Here is a 16249-nt window from a genome sequence, read left to right on the forward strand (position 1 = left end):
ATCATAATGATTAACAGGAAATAATTTCTTGCTTACTTAAGTACATATAAACTTTGCTACCCACAGACAAATTTAACATTATTTAATGATAACTGTGACAGACAGAATAAGTCAATTAGTTAAGTTCTGCTTATACATTGTAAATAACGCAAATAAAATCCATGGATCACAAGTTTCTTTCTCCTGGACGTTCTTTTAACAGTTGCAACCAGGACTTGGAATTATTGAAAAGGCCAAAAAGTACTGTTACGGCAAATGCCTTTATGCTAAACCATGGGCTAAATTTATTACTAAAAGAGAAAATTTGAAGTCATAAGAGTGAACAACGAAGACTTCATTACTATTGATAATATGCAAGAAATGTTTATTCCATCTGTCAATGGAATACACAAAATGCAATGGTTGCATTTTGATTGTGAAAAACAATGGATATTATCATACAGAGACATTTAATGAAACTGTGGGATTTTCAGCAAACAGCATGCTATCAACTCAGTTTGCACAAGACAATGTCTTGCCACTGCTTACTGCAGCAAAAGCAAAAATAAAAGCATATAAGTTCAATCACCTACAATTATTCCACTAAAGTACTATGCATTTTACAACTCTCTTTCTCATAGCAACTAAACTGAAGACTGTCTGACCTGGACAGTAGTAAAAAGCCAGAATTACTCAAAATCAGTATTCAGTGTTCTGCCAGCAAAACTTCCAATCCTGAACTCAGTGATAATGACACTGATAACATGTATGAACTGATTCACACTGAGGAAACAGTATTAAAAATTGTACTTTTCTAAACGTTTCTAACATTTTTCTACAATCTACAATTTATTTTTTTCAATATTTAATATAACTTTGTAAAAAAAAAAACTCATTACACTTTTATTGTTCAAGTATCAATAGTTATTTTACTTATTTCTCTGATTTTACACAGAAGCCAGAGTGCAAGTGTTGCTCTTTGATACTTAAGTGCAACAGCCATGATAAAAGTATTTTTCAATTGGGATTAGGCTAGCCTTAATTTTGAAACCAGTATCTATATTAATATGCACTTATTACTATGGTACACTGTTGCTGTAATTGGTCATAAACTTCTAACTTTGAATTTTATTTTTTCAAAATAAGGTTTTAGTCACTTAAACCCCTTGGCTTTTCAGTCCCTCAATTGTTACAGTTAAACAGTAATAGATAATTTATATATTATAAATATAGTTAATGGAATTAATATGATTAATTACAACCAATTCCAATATTTTACAAGTAAAGTATTTGATTTTAATTCATATAGAGTAAGTAAACCAACACCCTTGATAAAATTAATGGCACATTAATTACAAACACTTAATAGCTCATATGATATATTTTATCTCCATGTCCATAAATATAAAACACTAACAAAGTTTATTGTGAACATTGCAACACTATTTACCGACTGGGGTAAAAACCTCATAGTCTAATACCGAAAAATTATAATCACCCATAAGTAAACTGCAAGATGCATTTTCACCGTCATAAGAATGAGGAAGATTTGAATAACTTTCCATATTTGAGTTGCAGCCATTTGCTATAAGAAGATCAGCACCACCACCAAATATTGGTCCACAACTGAAACAAAACAAAATAAAATCTTTCTTATAAATAAGCAACCCTGTAGAATTCTAATTATTAATGGTTTTTTAATATATAATTCTAAAACAAACTATTTCATAATTTAATAAAAAAAGCACATAAAACGAATTATAACAATTTTTAATCAAATGAGATCAAGTTCTCAGATTAACAAAAAATAAATTATTTATTTCCTTTAGAGTCAGGTCCCATACAAGTAGTTTCTGTTGTAACTTTATTTATAAACTTTTCTTTGATTATGAAAAACGGTATGTACAAAAAAAAGGTAAAAATCAAGAATACTGAAGGAAATAGCTCAAAAAACAAATAGAAAATATAAGTTATAAAAACACAAAATCTCAACTTTGGAACTAAACATATATATATATATATATATATTTTTTTTGGCAAGGAAATACTCACCTTAAAGAGCTTTGGGTTGAGGATTCATATGATAATACTTCCTGATAAAATTTAGACATTGGAGTTATATCCTTACTTTTTTAGAAGCCTCTTAATATTATGTTTTGCGTAAAATTGGTTCAGTTGCTACCAGAAAAAATAAATTATTTCTAAAATATTATTGTGAAAATTAACATCCCCATTTTTTTTTAAAATCATAATTTTGAAAATTAGCTAACTAAAATGACACTGTGGAGGTGATAACATGAACAATAAATGAATAAAAATACTTTAAAGAATTAGAAAACTATTATTACTTTTTCCTGATTTAGTCACCAAACTGAGAAATTTATAATTAAAAAGAATCATTTAATGTAAAAATAAATAAAACTGTACACAAAATAACTTACTCAGGATGGTAGCAAATAGCATATGGTTTCTTAACTATATCATATTTAGTTGGAGCGACATCTTGGTTATTGGTTAAAGTGAACAAGAATGCTCTCTCTGATGGAATGTAGTGGCTTTTTGTATTTGTCTTTCCCCAAGGAACATCACTAAACCCACCACACACTTCACCATGTCCTCCCTAAATAAAATAAAATTAAAAATTTAAATATCCAGGAAAGAGACACTTACTTTTATCCAAATGTAGCAACTAGACATATCATTAATATTAACACACAAAAGCAGTTCTATGATACAGCCAAAATATAATGCTTCTTTAGAAAATCGTTCCTTATCTATTTGATCAGTATACCAATATTTGTAATTTTACAAAAAGGCCTTTGTTTGCAAGCTTATATATTAATGATTTAACTCTTATTTTACCTAGTTTATTTATATGTTTATAGAATCATATTAACAATATTAAACTGTACAGAAATTAGATATACAGACATGAAATAGAAAAGATTTCTTTTCAACAATGGAATAACACCCATCAAGTTTACAAATAATGAATGATGAGAATGTTGGAGGTGTCGCATGAATAATGAAAATGATGATCATGATACAGATCATGGAACTAAATTGTATTGGCTGTACAAATTCAACAAGGAAAGTAGGTGTTAATTTTGTTACAGTGTTCCACTTCATAATTCAAAATGTAAAACATGTACTTCAAATCCAATTGTTTGCTCTTCCTTTTTAAACTCACTAGGCTTTTAAACTCAGTAAAAGCCATTATGATTAAAATCAGTTTTACAAATACCAAAATAATCTACAACCACATTTAATATAAAAAAAATAATAAAATTACTCTACACATTAAAAAATAGAGGGGTCAAATTCATTTAAAATTTTAGCCACCAATATGAACAGCACACAATAAGAAAATGAAGAGAAAAACCAAAGCAAACATAAATTAACTGGTTCATGAATTTTTTAAATTCTAGTTACATAATTCTAAACAATAACAAGCAAAAGCAAATATAATTAAATATTTTAGTCAGATTTTGGTCTTAAGACTTACAACACGTTTCTCTTCATGGGCAGCAGTACAATCTGCCAATGTTATTATAATAAAACAATATTATACTATTCTCTGTTTAGGTGCAATCATCATCACCATCAGTAGTAATGTTGATGGTTTTATTACCATCAATGTTACTACTGTTATTATTCAATGTCTTTTACAAAAAAAAAACTCAATGTAAAACATAATCAAAATCATCACGTATAGTTTGCAAATTCTAGTGCGCTCAGCAAGACTTGAGCGGTTTTCAGATAAGCTTTTTCTCGCAAGATAATTGCACATTGTTCCTTAACTAGATTGGTGGCAAATTAAGCAAAAACACAATGTATATGCTGTTTTTATGCATTAAGGCAAGTTTTAAGTTACTTTAAATAGTTTTTGCATGATTTTTTTTTTGAAAATGTCTTTAATCTACAGCCATAAAACATTGCCACCTGTGAAGGGTCAAATTTCATGTCTTTCATTTCTAAATGTCAGACCCATAACCAGAATGTGAATGTAAAATGTTTTATATAATCTGTAAAACAGGTTTTCTTCTTGAATTTTAATTTAATTATATCTTCTTTAAATTGATTAAATTATGAAAAAAATTATAACTACAAAAAGGAAATGCTCATGGTGACACACACACACACACACCTGCATGCTTTTAAAATTTCATGACCTGCTCTAGCACAAAAATAAAAAAACACATTTTCATTAAAATTACACATTTATTTCATAAATATAATTTAATATTTCATGAAAAGCTTTTGAACAAGTAAATAAGCAAATTAACATACCATTACAATAACATACGTTGGAGCTACTCCATCACAATGCCTATGAAATGACTCTGCTGAATATCCATGTTTAGAAGCTCTATAAACTAACTGCCATACTTGCTTTGAATTTCCAAACCAACTATTCAGTAATCTCTGATAAGATGTTTTCTCCTGTAAAATGTAATAAAGTAATGAAAAATGTTCTGTGATCATCAATCTTTAAATTCTATGACCTAGGGAGAATGGATTTTCACGCCTATAATTTAACATTTTCAGGGTTTGAAGTTGTAACATTATATTAGCTACAACACTGTGAACAGCACAAAATTTCTTAAGCTTTAGGATGTTGTTCGATATTTCTTGTAATTATATATAAATTCTACCACATAACTTCAGTAACAAATTACTTACATCTACCAGTATTTGAGATCCAGGAAATAATTTAAGAGACACTCTTGGTTGTAGGCGTTTATCTTCTGACCTCTCCCTAAATTTGTTTGGTAAAGCTGCATAACGATACCGTTCCAAAGACAATTCCATTGGTACTGCACCAGTAGGTTCTACTTCTTCTGCAAACACCTGACTATCTAAAAAATCAACAATAACATAAATTATTATAACCTCTTTCATATTACAATGATGTTACATAAATAATGTAACACCATTAAGTAATGATAATTTAAAAAAATAAATAAAACCAAATGCTTGTCTGTTGAGCTGAGACCAGCAAATCCCACTTTACCTGAACACTTGTCTGTCGACCTGGAAGCGACATTCATTTGAATGACTGGTAACTCACATGTCGAGAACTGGTTGACGAATTACTTATGTTAAATGTTTGCTGCTATCTATTGTGGATAAAATGAACTTCTATAGTCTACAAGCAGTACAACGAAAAGGATAATATTATTTTTGTGGCAGTGTCTTCTTCAAAACAAACCAGTCTAAGAAAATGGTATTGGTTTCATGACAGACAACTATGTTCAGCATTATTGGTGTGAAAAAAAGTTGAAGAAAGTGATTTTGATTTTGAAGTAGATATTAATAATAAAAGTGCTAGTGATGAGTGTAACAGTGAAAATAATACAGATATCGAACAAGGAAATGTTGGATGTGTCGCAAACCGGCAACACATCCAACACTACTATGGAGACATTGGCAAGAAAATTATTCCGATTTACCAAAATTCCCTTACAGGATGGTCAGTAGTTTTGTAGAGCATGGCAATAATCTTATTAGATTTCTGGAAACTATTTTTTATGGATCAGTTGTTTACACTGTTTGTTAATGAAACTAACAATTATGTGAAAGTTAAAATTCAGCGTAGTACTCCTTTACAAAGTTCTATTTAGTCATCTTGAACAGATGTGACTGTTTGTAAAATGAAAGTTTTTGTAGGGTTATTATCAACATGGAACTAAATCCCATAGTATTTTAGTGATGAGTGGTTAGATAAACATCCATTTTTCAAAGATGTGTTTTCACAGGACAGGTTTATCCAATTTTTTTGGAACCTACTTCCACCCCCTGCAAAGGAAATATGCCTTCAATCTAGGGATTCAAAAATAAAAAAATATAGAACTACATTTAGATAGAATATTTAGGTAGTATTATACACCAGGTCAAAATTTAAGTGTAGATGAAAGCATTGTAAGGCTTCAAAATACTGCAGGCATGCTGTTTTCAAGTAAGAGCTACAATAAACAGAAACCTACAAAATGGGGGTCTTCATGTTTATATGCTTTGTGGCTATAAATGGGTACATTTGTGCTCTTGAGCCATACTTTGGAGTCAATATTGATTAGTCCTGATCTTCTGTTCACATCCAGAACAGTCCTTCAGCTTGTGACTAAGGTTCTGTAGTCTATAAATGAAACAGACTTTATGATATTACTGACAGGTTCTATAAAAGAAAAGTTATGAACTGGCTTTTGAACAAAGAAAATTGAACAAAATTTTGAACAAAATACCAGTCTGGTTGACCTGACTGGTACTGTTGTGGTGAGTAAGAAAAGTATATTCAATTAAAACCGGCTGGCAAAAAATCACTAAAACTAGGTGACACTATTTCTATGAGGCAAAAAGATATTTCATGCTTGGCTTGGTATGACAAATTTATCATAGCCATGCTTTCCACCAACTATGACAACTCTTTTGAAAATATAACATGAAAAAGGAAAGGGGGTACACACAAGATAGTCCAAAAGCCTACAGTTATATGTCGTTATAACAAGAATATGGGAGAAGTAGATGTTGCCGATCACTGTATCTCTTATTTATTCACTAGGAAGAGTCTGAAGTGGTGAAGGAAAATGTTTTTCTTTGGTTTCTGGAAACATCCATAGTGAATGCTACCTTCTCTTTAAATTGAAAAACCTGAATGTTGTTACAAGACATTCAGAAAACAATCGGCAACAAAGCTGGTAGGTGATGTTCACAACACTCAGAAGAGAAAACGACAACAGCTATTGCCATCAGACCAAAAAACATGCCCGAACACAAAGCTACCCCTTCTTTATCCAATTTTTTTTTTTCAGGGCGAAAAACGATTTCGCGTTATAATCGTCCAGAATAAAAAGGTTTAAAAAAACTAGAAACAGTCTAAAAGAATTAAACAAAAAACTTACAACTAATATCACAGGTAAAACTTTTCTTTAAATAAATTTAAAATTAATATCACAGCTATAAACATAGAATTAAAATAAGTGTAAATACAAAAAATATATATACACATAAAATTAGATGAAAAATAAATATAAAATTTGAGAGGGGTGTAAAGGATCCCTTCTTGGATAACAGAAAGAATAAGAACATAAAAACTATAACTAACATAAAAAGTAAAATATTAAAAATGAAATAAAACTTAAAACTAATATCACAATCAGAATCCTAAAAACAAACAAAAAACAATATAAAATTTACACATAAACATCAAATTTAGCAAAATCTGAGAGGGGTGAAAAGGCTCCTTTCGGCTAACAGAATAAAAAAATAACACAAAAATTTGACAGATATTTCAAGGCAATTTAAATTTACAATGCAGCGCCACATAACATATGAAATCCGCAAGTATATGGCACACATTCAAGCAGCAGTTGCATCATACACATAGTGGTGTGTGGTGTGCATCCTGCTGACATGAGGTACTTGTGTGTGACTCTCATGTCCTAATCGCAATAAACAGAGGACCACTTCCTCATGATGAATTTTTCTGCCTGAAGAGTCCCATGGCAACACAGAATCTTTAATGTGTCAGATTTATTATCAACAGTAGCCATCCTGTCAGCTTCCCACTTTGCTTGAAGAGACTGTTTTATACAGTTAATAAAGTCAAAAGTAGTAATATGAGCGGTGAAGGAGTGGTTTCAAGCATCTTTAGCAGCGGAATCTGCACGTTCATTACCTGGAATTTCGAAAAGGTTCGTTCATTTCTGGCAAGGAATCCAACAGAAACTTACTTGTGTGTTGCAATGGTTCAACTCAGCAATTGCCTTGTAGATTTCAATGATAACAGGATGTCTGGAATAAACATTTTCTAAAGCTTGGTGAGTACTACATGAGTCACTGCAAATAAGGATATTTTGGTACTAAAGGTTAATGATATTCAGAGCCTAGCATATAGTTCAGCAGCAAACACTCAATACCAGGTAGACCAAATATATAAGTTTTATCACTGACAATATATGCGCAACCAATGGTATCATTCTGTTTCAATCCATCAGTGTAAACTGCTGTGTCTGGGTTTATCTTTGAGAATATAGTGAAATATTTGCTGAAAGAAAGTCTGTGGCATTGATTCTTTATTCTACATCTTAGGTCAAAAAAAGAAATTTATTTTTAAGACTCAAAAAATAAATTTCAAGTTATACGCTGTTAAATTCTAGAAAAAACATCAATTTGTGAAATTTGTTTTTCTATGTAGTAGATATTGATTTCTAGACCATCAAAAATAATTGCTGTCTAGCTGTTTCTCTACAATACATTCAAAATCTGGACATCATGGGGTCTGAGATGAGTAGAAAGTGGAAGTAACAGCAGTGGGAAAAATTACTTTTTTGTTCGTTTATTGTTCTTTATAGTGTACTTAGATAAAATACTATTCATGACAAAATATTAAATTTCATTACTATTTGTGACTTATAGGAGTACTGTCCAAAATCTTTAAGTTCAATTTACTTTGTGCAATAATTTGTAATATATAACTAACCAATAAAATACAGTTAAACAACAATCTTTCAAACTAGTGTAAAAAAAAACTTTTACCTATCAATAAAAGACGGACATGGTTGATGACTCCTGTCAGATGCTGGCAGACTCTAGCTCGCTCCTCCTCAGTCCAATGAGCAGTAGGTTGTGTAACTCCTGCTTGATATTTAGCCCAACTGAGAACAGCTCTCCAAACATCTTCCTCTTCCAAAGCCAACTACATTAATTAAAAATTAACTAAATCCATTAGCCAACTTATAATGGAAATCAGTCAAAATTAAAATAGCTTTGGTTTATTTGAATTATCTAATAAGCTAGTAAAACATACCAGACATATGCTGAAAAGTAATTACTACAACTTATGATATTCAGGTCAATTAATCAACATTTTCAGACGTTTAACATTGAAATGCAACATATCCAATACTACATCACACATATTTCAATACACTAATTAAATCCTGCTGAGGCAAACATCTTTTCTTAAGTTTCACATTAAAAAATAGATGTAACATCTCTTCAAACAATTAGTGAGCTACCAGGTGGGAAATACACTGCATCAGTTACATCAAATGACTATAAGGAGTACAAGTGTTCGTAGTAATAGACTGAACACTATTCACAGGAAAAACAAATCACTGAATAACACATTACAGTATATTATGAGAAAAGTCACAGTGATTTGTAGACAGCACATCATCACGTGACATATTTTTGGATATTGTAAAAACATTTTACTTTATTCTCAACATAATCCTTAAATTAATATTGAGGATTATTTTGGTATAAATGGTGTTTGAATATTCCCCCAAAAAAAAAGATTGGGAGAATTAATCTAGAACAGTAACCACATGCCTTTGGAGATTTTGAGCTCCTGCAAGACTCTTTATATAGTGTCACTGTCAGTACAGCATTCAATCTTGCTGGAAAAGTGTCCTCCTTAACCACTGGAACAGACTTTCTGGGCTAAAAGACAATTTATGTTAAGTAAATGCACTAAAGTTCTGTAGCTATCATCACTAATGACTGCTTCTGAGTTTGTCATTTATACTTCTGCAATACAACAAAATCTCTTCATTATAATTTATACATAAAATCATACTTAATCCTGTTCAGGAAATGATTTTATAAATTGGCATTTTTTATTAAATAAATTCGGATGTATGTTAAAGTATTCATTACTATTTTTTTATGAATGATAAATATGAAATTATTTTTTTAATCCATGGATCCAACTGAACTTGACCACTTTCAATATTTTCACCGCCCTGAGGTAGATATTCCCCACGTTCGGAACACAACATCTACGTTCCACGTCCAGGGCGGCAACAGCTGTACTCAAGTACATTACATATAGCTGGCTAACGGGGTTCCGAGTGTTGTTTCTTGGATATGCTTTTTTCGGCCGATTTTCATCTATAGGCCGAATTACAGGACTGGACTTTGCGGCCACCTGCAGATACGAAATTCTTAATGATTATGGAAATGGATTAATACCGCCTTTAGATCTGGCGATGTGGCGGCCACGGTCAAAGTTATTTGCAGGTGTAACGGAGACCTTTCGTCGTCCACATGCCCCCCGCGATGGCAAGCATGTAGTTAAGGTGCCCATGTTCGGAGCATGGGAGCCCTGAAAGCTTCAGTATGTAAGGGCCTGGAGTCAGTGCAGAGACTGCGCATCCGCTCTCTGCCAGGACATATGCCAAGAACGGACCTCCAGGGTTGGTAGCCCTGCGAACGGCATCAGGCAAACGGCCTCCAGGGTTGGTAGCCCTGGAGTGGGGGTGTACCCCGGCGGCTAGCCTTACTACAACAGGGATCAACTGTTCATGCAAACTGAACAACCAAACGTGGCAGAGGGTTCACGGAAACACCCTCATCTAGAACCAGCCGTTTCGCCTGAGGCAAAACGGACAAAGAGCGCAAAATCTCATAAAATTGAAGTTGAGGCTAGGAAAAGCTTGCAAAAAGCTTTCTTCAAAAGCAACGTTCCAAAGCCAAAATACTTAGTTGTTACAAAAGAAGACGGTAATTTCTCGAAGGTGAGTCCATTCCTCATCGCTCGAGAAATAACAAAATGTGCTGGAGGCCCTGTTAAGGAAATTAGGAAAACTTTCACAGGACTTCATGTAGAGACTGTAAATGATATAGTCACAGAAGATCCTAGGTCTTAAAAAAATTGGAAAACTAGCTGTACGTGTTGATCCCCACGGCACGCTCAACACCTTAAGGGGTGTTGTGATCTGTCGGGATCTTCTTAACTGTACGGAGCAGGAAATTGTAGAAGAATTAGCGCTGCAAGGAGTATTAGAATGTCGGAGGTTGAACATGAGAAGGAATGGCGAAGTCCTACCTTCAGCATCCCATGTTCTTACATTTAACCGGCCTACTTTGCTGGAAAAGAGCGGAGCAGGCATACATCGGTTGGATGTGCGGGCATCTGTCCCGCAACCAATGCGATGCTTTAAATGCCAACGCTTTGGACACACCGATGTTAGGTGTGAGAGGCCGCAAATATCCGTGTGCGGTGATGAAGTTCATGAAGGAGTGTAAGGAGCCTCCTACCTGTATAAACTGCAGAGGACAGCATTCCTGTAGATCCAGGAACTGTCCTGTTTACAAAGACGAAGTGGCTGTGCAGGAAGTAAAAACTCTGCAAAAAGTCAGCTACTTTGAAGCAAAAAAGATCGTAAACGCCCGCAGACCTAGAGCAACAACAACCTAGGCTCAGGCTGCGGCTGCTGTTCCTGCTCCAGTTGCTGTTGATGAGAGTGCAATCATCAACAAACTCGCACCTATCTTGGCTGGCTGAATTGAGAGGATAAATGAAAACAAAATGAAGCCTCTCAGCACTAAAGAACCTGTTAAGCCAAGAATAATTGTACAGCCTCCTGAAGACATATCTCCAAAACAGAAATTCGCTCCAGTACAGAAGAAAACGGACACTAAACCTGAAATCCAAGTCCGTCTTAGTGAGATTTTAATTGAAGATAAGAAAGTGACAGCTACAGAGTCTGTTATGGAGGCTCCAAAGCCTCCTGTAACTGAAGTGGCCTCTAAGCCTCAGAGGCCACAAAAAATTTCACAGGGGGGACGAGTGTCCCCCCCTTCCACAGGCGGTGACCGGTGCTACCCCCGAGTCGGGAAGCGGCCAGGTTGCCGCCTCTCAATCGGCGCCGATCCATGCCCGTCGTCGTCGGCGGCTTCGGTGGTCTCCGATTCGGAGGCCGGAAGCTACGCCGGCGACGACGTTCTCCGTGAACTTGATGCCGTTCGCATAATGGAGAAGAAGAGAAAAAAAGGATGGCCGAAAGGCAAACCCAGACAATAATTTAATTAAAAATTAGCAAGTCGATTGTACAATGGAACATCAATGGATGTTTTTCAAACATCCATGAGCTCCAACGCTTAGTACATGATGTAGACCCGATTTGTATGTCTGCAAGAAACGCATTTCCGCCGAAATGAAAATTTTAAATTAAAAGGATTCGATATATTTCGGCGAGATCAACCGCCAAATGTAAGAGTTAGAGGTGGAGTAGTTATATTAACATCGACTAGAGCTACCACCGAAGCGGTTGTTCTAAACACTAACCTACAAGCGGTCGCCGTTAGAATGAAGCGTCCGCTTCAGGTCACTGTCTGCAGCATATACTTGCCGAATTTTGATTGGAATAAGGATGACATAGCAAGACTTATTTCCGAGCTTCCCCCACCTGTTTTACTGGTGGATGACTTTAACGCTCATAATTCTCTTTGGGGATCGGATCGAGTAGATCCCCGTGGAAGAGAACTGGAAGGGTTCCTGATGAATTCAGAACTTATTATTTTAAACGACGGATCAGGAACCTTTTTCAAAGCCAGAGACGGATCGACGTCCTGTATAGATCTTGTACTTATAAGCGGATCGATAGCACCGAGGTACAGCTTCCATGTCATAGACGATCTGCATGGAAGCGATCATTTCCCGGTGCAAATTGTAACTGATGTTACAAGAAAAACATATCCCATCTCTAAAAGATGGTTATTTGATAAGGCAGATTGGACGAGCTTCACAGCTAGAACGATACTCCCAGAAACAACTGGAGTGATCGGAGACGATGTCGACGCCATAACAAATGCAATAATTGAGTCGGCATCGAGATATATTCCCAAAACATCTGGGAAACTTACCAAGAAACCTGTTCCATGGTGGAACGATGATTAGTGAAGCTATAAAAAGAAAGAAAAGGGCGTATAACGCCCTTTAAGAAGTGCCCTAGTATAGAAAATCTTGTAGCCTTTAAGAAATACAGGGCGTATGCAAAACGTCTTATGATACGACTCGAAAAAACGATCCTGGCAGCAATACGTGTCATCCATCGACAAAACTACTACTGCATCAGATGTTTGGAGGAAAGTGAAGGCGATTAGTGGATGTAATGATTTTGCTCCCATAACTAGCCTTCAAGATGAAGATGAAATAAAAGACACTCCATATGAAATTGCAGAGCTGTTATCCAATCACTTCGAAAAGGCCAGCAGAACAGCCAACTACGAGGAAGGTTTTCGAACCAAAAAAGAAGAACTCGAAGGTCTACTAAATTTTAGAACTGAGTATAATTACTCACATAATGTACCATTTAAAATGGAAGAATTCGCAAAAGCGTTGGAAAAAACAGGTAACACAGCTGTTGGTCCGGATGAAATCCATTATAATATGATCAGGCAGCTGAATACCACTGTAAAACGCAGATTATTAGAACTTTATAATAAAATATGGCGGGATGGAACGTACCCGCAGCAGTGGAAAAAAGCTCATGTTGTTCCAGTACCAAATAAAAATAAAAATTTAACACCCCAATAGCCATCGTCCTATTTCTTTGACGTGTGCTATGAGAAAAATACTGGAAAAAATGATTAATAATCGACTCGTCTGGGTTTTGGAAAAAGAAAATCTGATATCACCGTATCAAGCAGGTTTTTGGCAATACCATTCTACCACTGATCAAATGATCAGCTTAGAGGACATTATATATAACAGCTTTATTACAAGGAAACATTGTGTCGGAGTCTTCTTTGATCTTCAGAAGGCTTTCGGATATGACCTGGCCATGGTATAATGCTCCAGATACATGAATGGGGCATTCGTGGCAATCTGCCTATACTGCTCAGCAACTATATGAATGACCGTACCTTCCAAGTATGCGTCAACAATGAATATTCATGTGAAAGAATCTTGGAAAATGGCATACCACAAGGTTCGCCGTTGAGCGGTACCTTGTTTACCATTGCCATTAATAAATTGATATTAGCCATTCCAGCAGAAATTAGCAAAAGCGTCTATGTTGATGATCTGGCAATTGTGTATGCCAGCAACAAGACTGCTATGGTGAGGTACAAATTGCAACGAGCAATCAATGCTCTAAATGAATTTGTAAAGAACAATGCTCTAAATGAATTTGTAAAGAACAACGGATTCCAATTCTCACCAGAAAAAACGTGCTGTGTACACTTTTGTAGGAAGAGAATTCCTCATCAAAGTCCTGCGTTGACAATTGATGATAATCCAATACAATATAAAGACAATGTAATATATTTAGGATTAGTATTGAATAAATCCCTTACATGGGGATTACATATACAGGACTTGAGTGATAGATGCAAAAGAGCCCTAAACATTATAAAATGTTTATCGAACTTAAATTGGGGCTCAGACAAAGAAACATTATTGAGATTGTATAAAGCATTGGTTCAATCTAATCTAGACTACGGATGTATCGTATATTCATCCGCTAGAAAGTTGCATTTAAAAAAGTTAGACGTAGTTCATAATAGCGGAATAAGATATGCAACAGGCACTTTCCGCACAAGTCCGGCAGTTAGTCTGATGTCTGAAGCCGGAATAATGCCACTACATTATAGAAGAGAGATCCTCTTGTTAAGATATGCAGCAAATATATGGGCTTATCCTGCCCATATAAATAATAAACTTTTCAACAACCATCCTATGGCTGCATTATACGAACGTCATGCTACCTATTCCAGACCAGCCGGAATTAGGTACCACGAATTAAGAAGTAAATATGAAATTGCCATTCCAGATACATTGGCAATTTTTACTAGAGAAATACCACCATGGCTCTTGCCAGCGGTAAACACAAGTTTGGATCTCTCTCAAGGAGAAATAAAAAAGAAACCAGCAGTGATCATCCAGCAGGAATTTTTGGCAACCGTCAGTACTTACGAAGAACATATTAGAATTTATACTGACGGTTCTAAAACCGAACATGGTGTTGGATGCTCAATATATGTAAATGAAGAAGCCTACTTTTGGAAACTGCCAGATGTGGCCAGTGCCTACACGGCAGAACTCACTGCAATTCAGCAAGCTCTTCGCTACACTGAACACTATTGCGAAGAGAGAGTGCTAATATGTTCCGATTCATTAAGTGCACTTGTCGCAATTCGGAACAAGAACATTAAGGATGTCCTAATTGCAAACATCCTGTCCATTTTAAACGTTCTAAAACAACGAGGACAGCGATGCGTATTTGTATGGACTCCGGGGCATGCTGGTATTACAGGTAATGAAATCGAAGACGAAGCTGCCAGAAAGGCAACAGTCTGCGATGATTTGGATGCATTTCCTGTAAGAGTGGCAGATGTTACAAACCGTCTAACAAACATAGTAAGAAACAAGTGGAACGCTGAATGGAGGAGTTTAAATACAAAATTAAACTCAGTAAAAACTTCTCCTTATAAATGGAAAAGCGACTAAGTTGACTCGCCGTGAACAAGTAGCGGTGACCAGACTTAGAATCGGTCACATGTGATTAACAAATTTATATTTGTTAACCGGCGAAGTGAGACCAATGTGCGGTGTTTGTAATAAAACACTGACAATCAAGCATCTAATAGAAGAGTGTACTATATATGAGGACCTCAGAAAGAGGTTCCGTCTTACAAATAATATTAGAGCTGATCTGGATAATGGAAATGAAGAAAATATAGTTGCATTTTTACATGCCAGTGGACTTCTTAAAAGTCTATAAAATGAATGTTTAAAGCTGTGACAAAAGAATCTCTAAGCGGTAGTTTTATATATATAAGGGAGTCTCGAAGCGTGGCACGTATAGTGACGGGAGGTAGCCCTCTTGCATAGGCCTTTTTGGCTCATCTGCATTCAAGAGCAGTGAGTCATGGTGTGTCCCATGATGGCATGGGGGACCCTCAAGGGTGGATTGAGGGCGCGAGGCTGTGGGTGTACGCCGTGCATGCCTATAGCCTGTTTATAAGAAGGATTCAACTGCCACGGCACCCTGGCGTGACTGATATACTGCTCAACGCCGGTTCTGGTCGCCCCGAGGGTGCTTAAACAAACTATAAGCGAGACTCGTAGAAGAAAGAAAGAAAGATATGGTATTTATAAGCTGAAATTTTAATTTTATGGTCTTTTGAGAACCTATCTCAAATTTTAATATTGGGGCCCTTTACACCCCGTAAGTGTTTGTGATTGTCCTTGTCTTTTATGTCTTAATGATTATTGTGAAGTTTGTGTTTTTAAATAAAATGTAAGGGCCCTTTACACCCTTACATATGACGATCCTGATGGTGATAGTAGTTTCTTTTAAAGAATGTGACGAGGGCTAATGACCTTAGCAGTCAATGCCCGTAAAAATTCAGTTAAAAAAAAAATATATTTTCACCCAAGGGCACTTCATCATCAGCAAAAGTTATTCAATTCACTCAAATTCCTGAACTTACTTAAAATGTCTAGTTATAATTTTCAAATTGCACTGAAGATTTGTGA

General features: G+C 35.2%; 1 protein-coding gene across 1 annotated transcript in view; it reads right to left on the bottom strand.

Annotated features, from left to right (window-relative positions):
• Positions 1 to 1250: 1250 nt before the first annotated feature.
• Positions 1251 to 16249, bottom strand: part of LOC142327133 (serine-enriched protein) — a 181975-nt gene continuing 166976 nt past the window's right edge. The window contains exons 5-9 of the mRNA XM_075370031.1: positions 8515 to 8674; positions 4663 to 4838; positions 4270 to 4422; positions 2421 to 2599; positions 1251 to 1605 (exon numbers count right to left, since the gene is read on the bottom strand). Coding sequence (XP_075226146.1) covers positions 1422 to 1605; positions 2421 to 2599; positions 4270 to 4422; positions 4663 to 4838; positions 8515 to 8674 — 852 coding nt within the window. The 3' untranslated portion in view covers positions 1251 to 1421. The remainder of the gene's footprint in view (positions 1606 to 2420; positions 2600 to 4269; positions 4423 to 4662; positions 4839 to 8514; positions 8675 to 16249) is intronic.

Source organism: Lycorma delicatula, chromosome 6, assembly GCF_047948215.1.
Source record: "Lycorma delicatula isolate Av1 chromosome 6, ASM4794821v1, whole genome shotgun sequence".
Taxonomy (NCBI): Eukaryota; Metazoa; Arthropoda; class Insecta; order Hemiptera; family Fulgoridae; genus Lycorma; species Lycorma delicatula.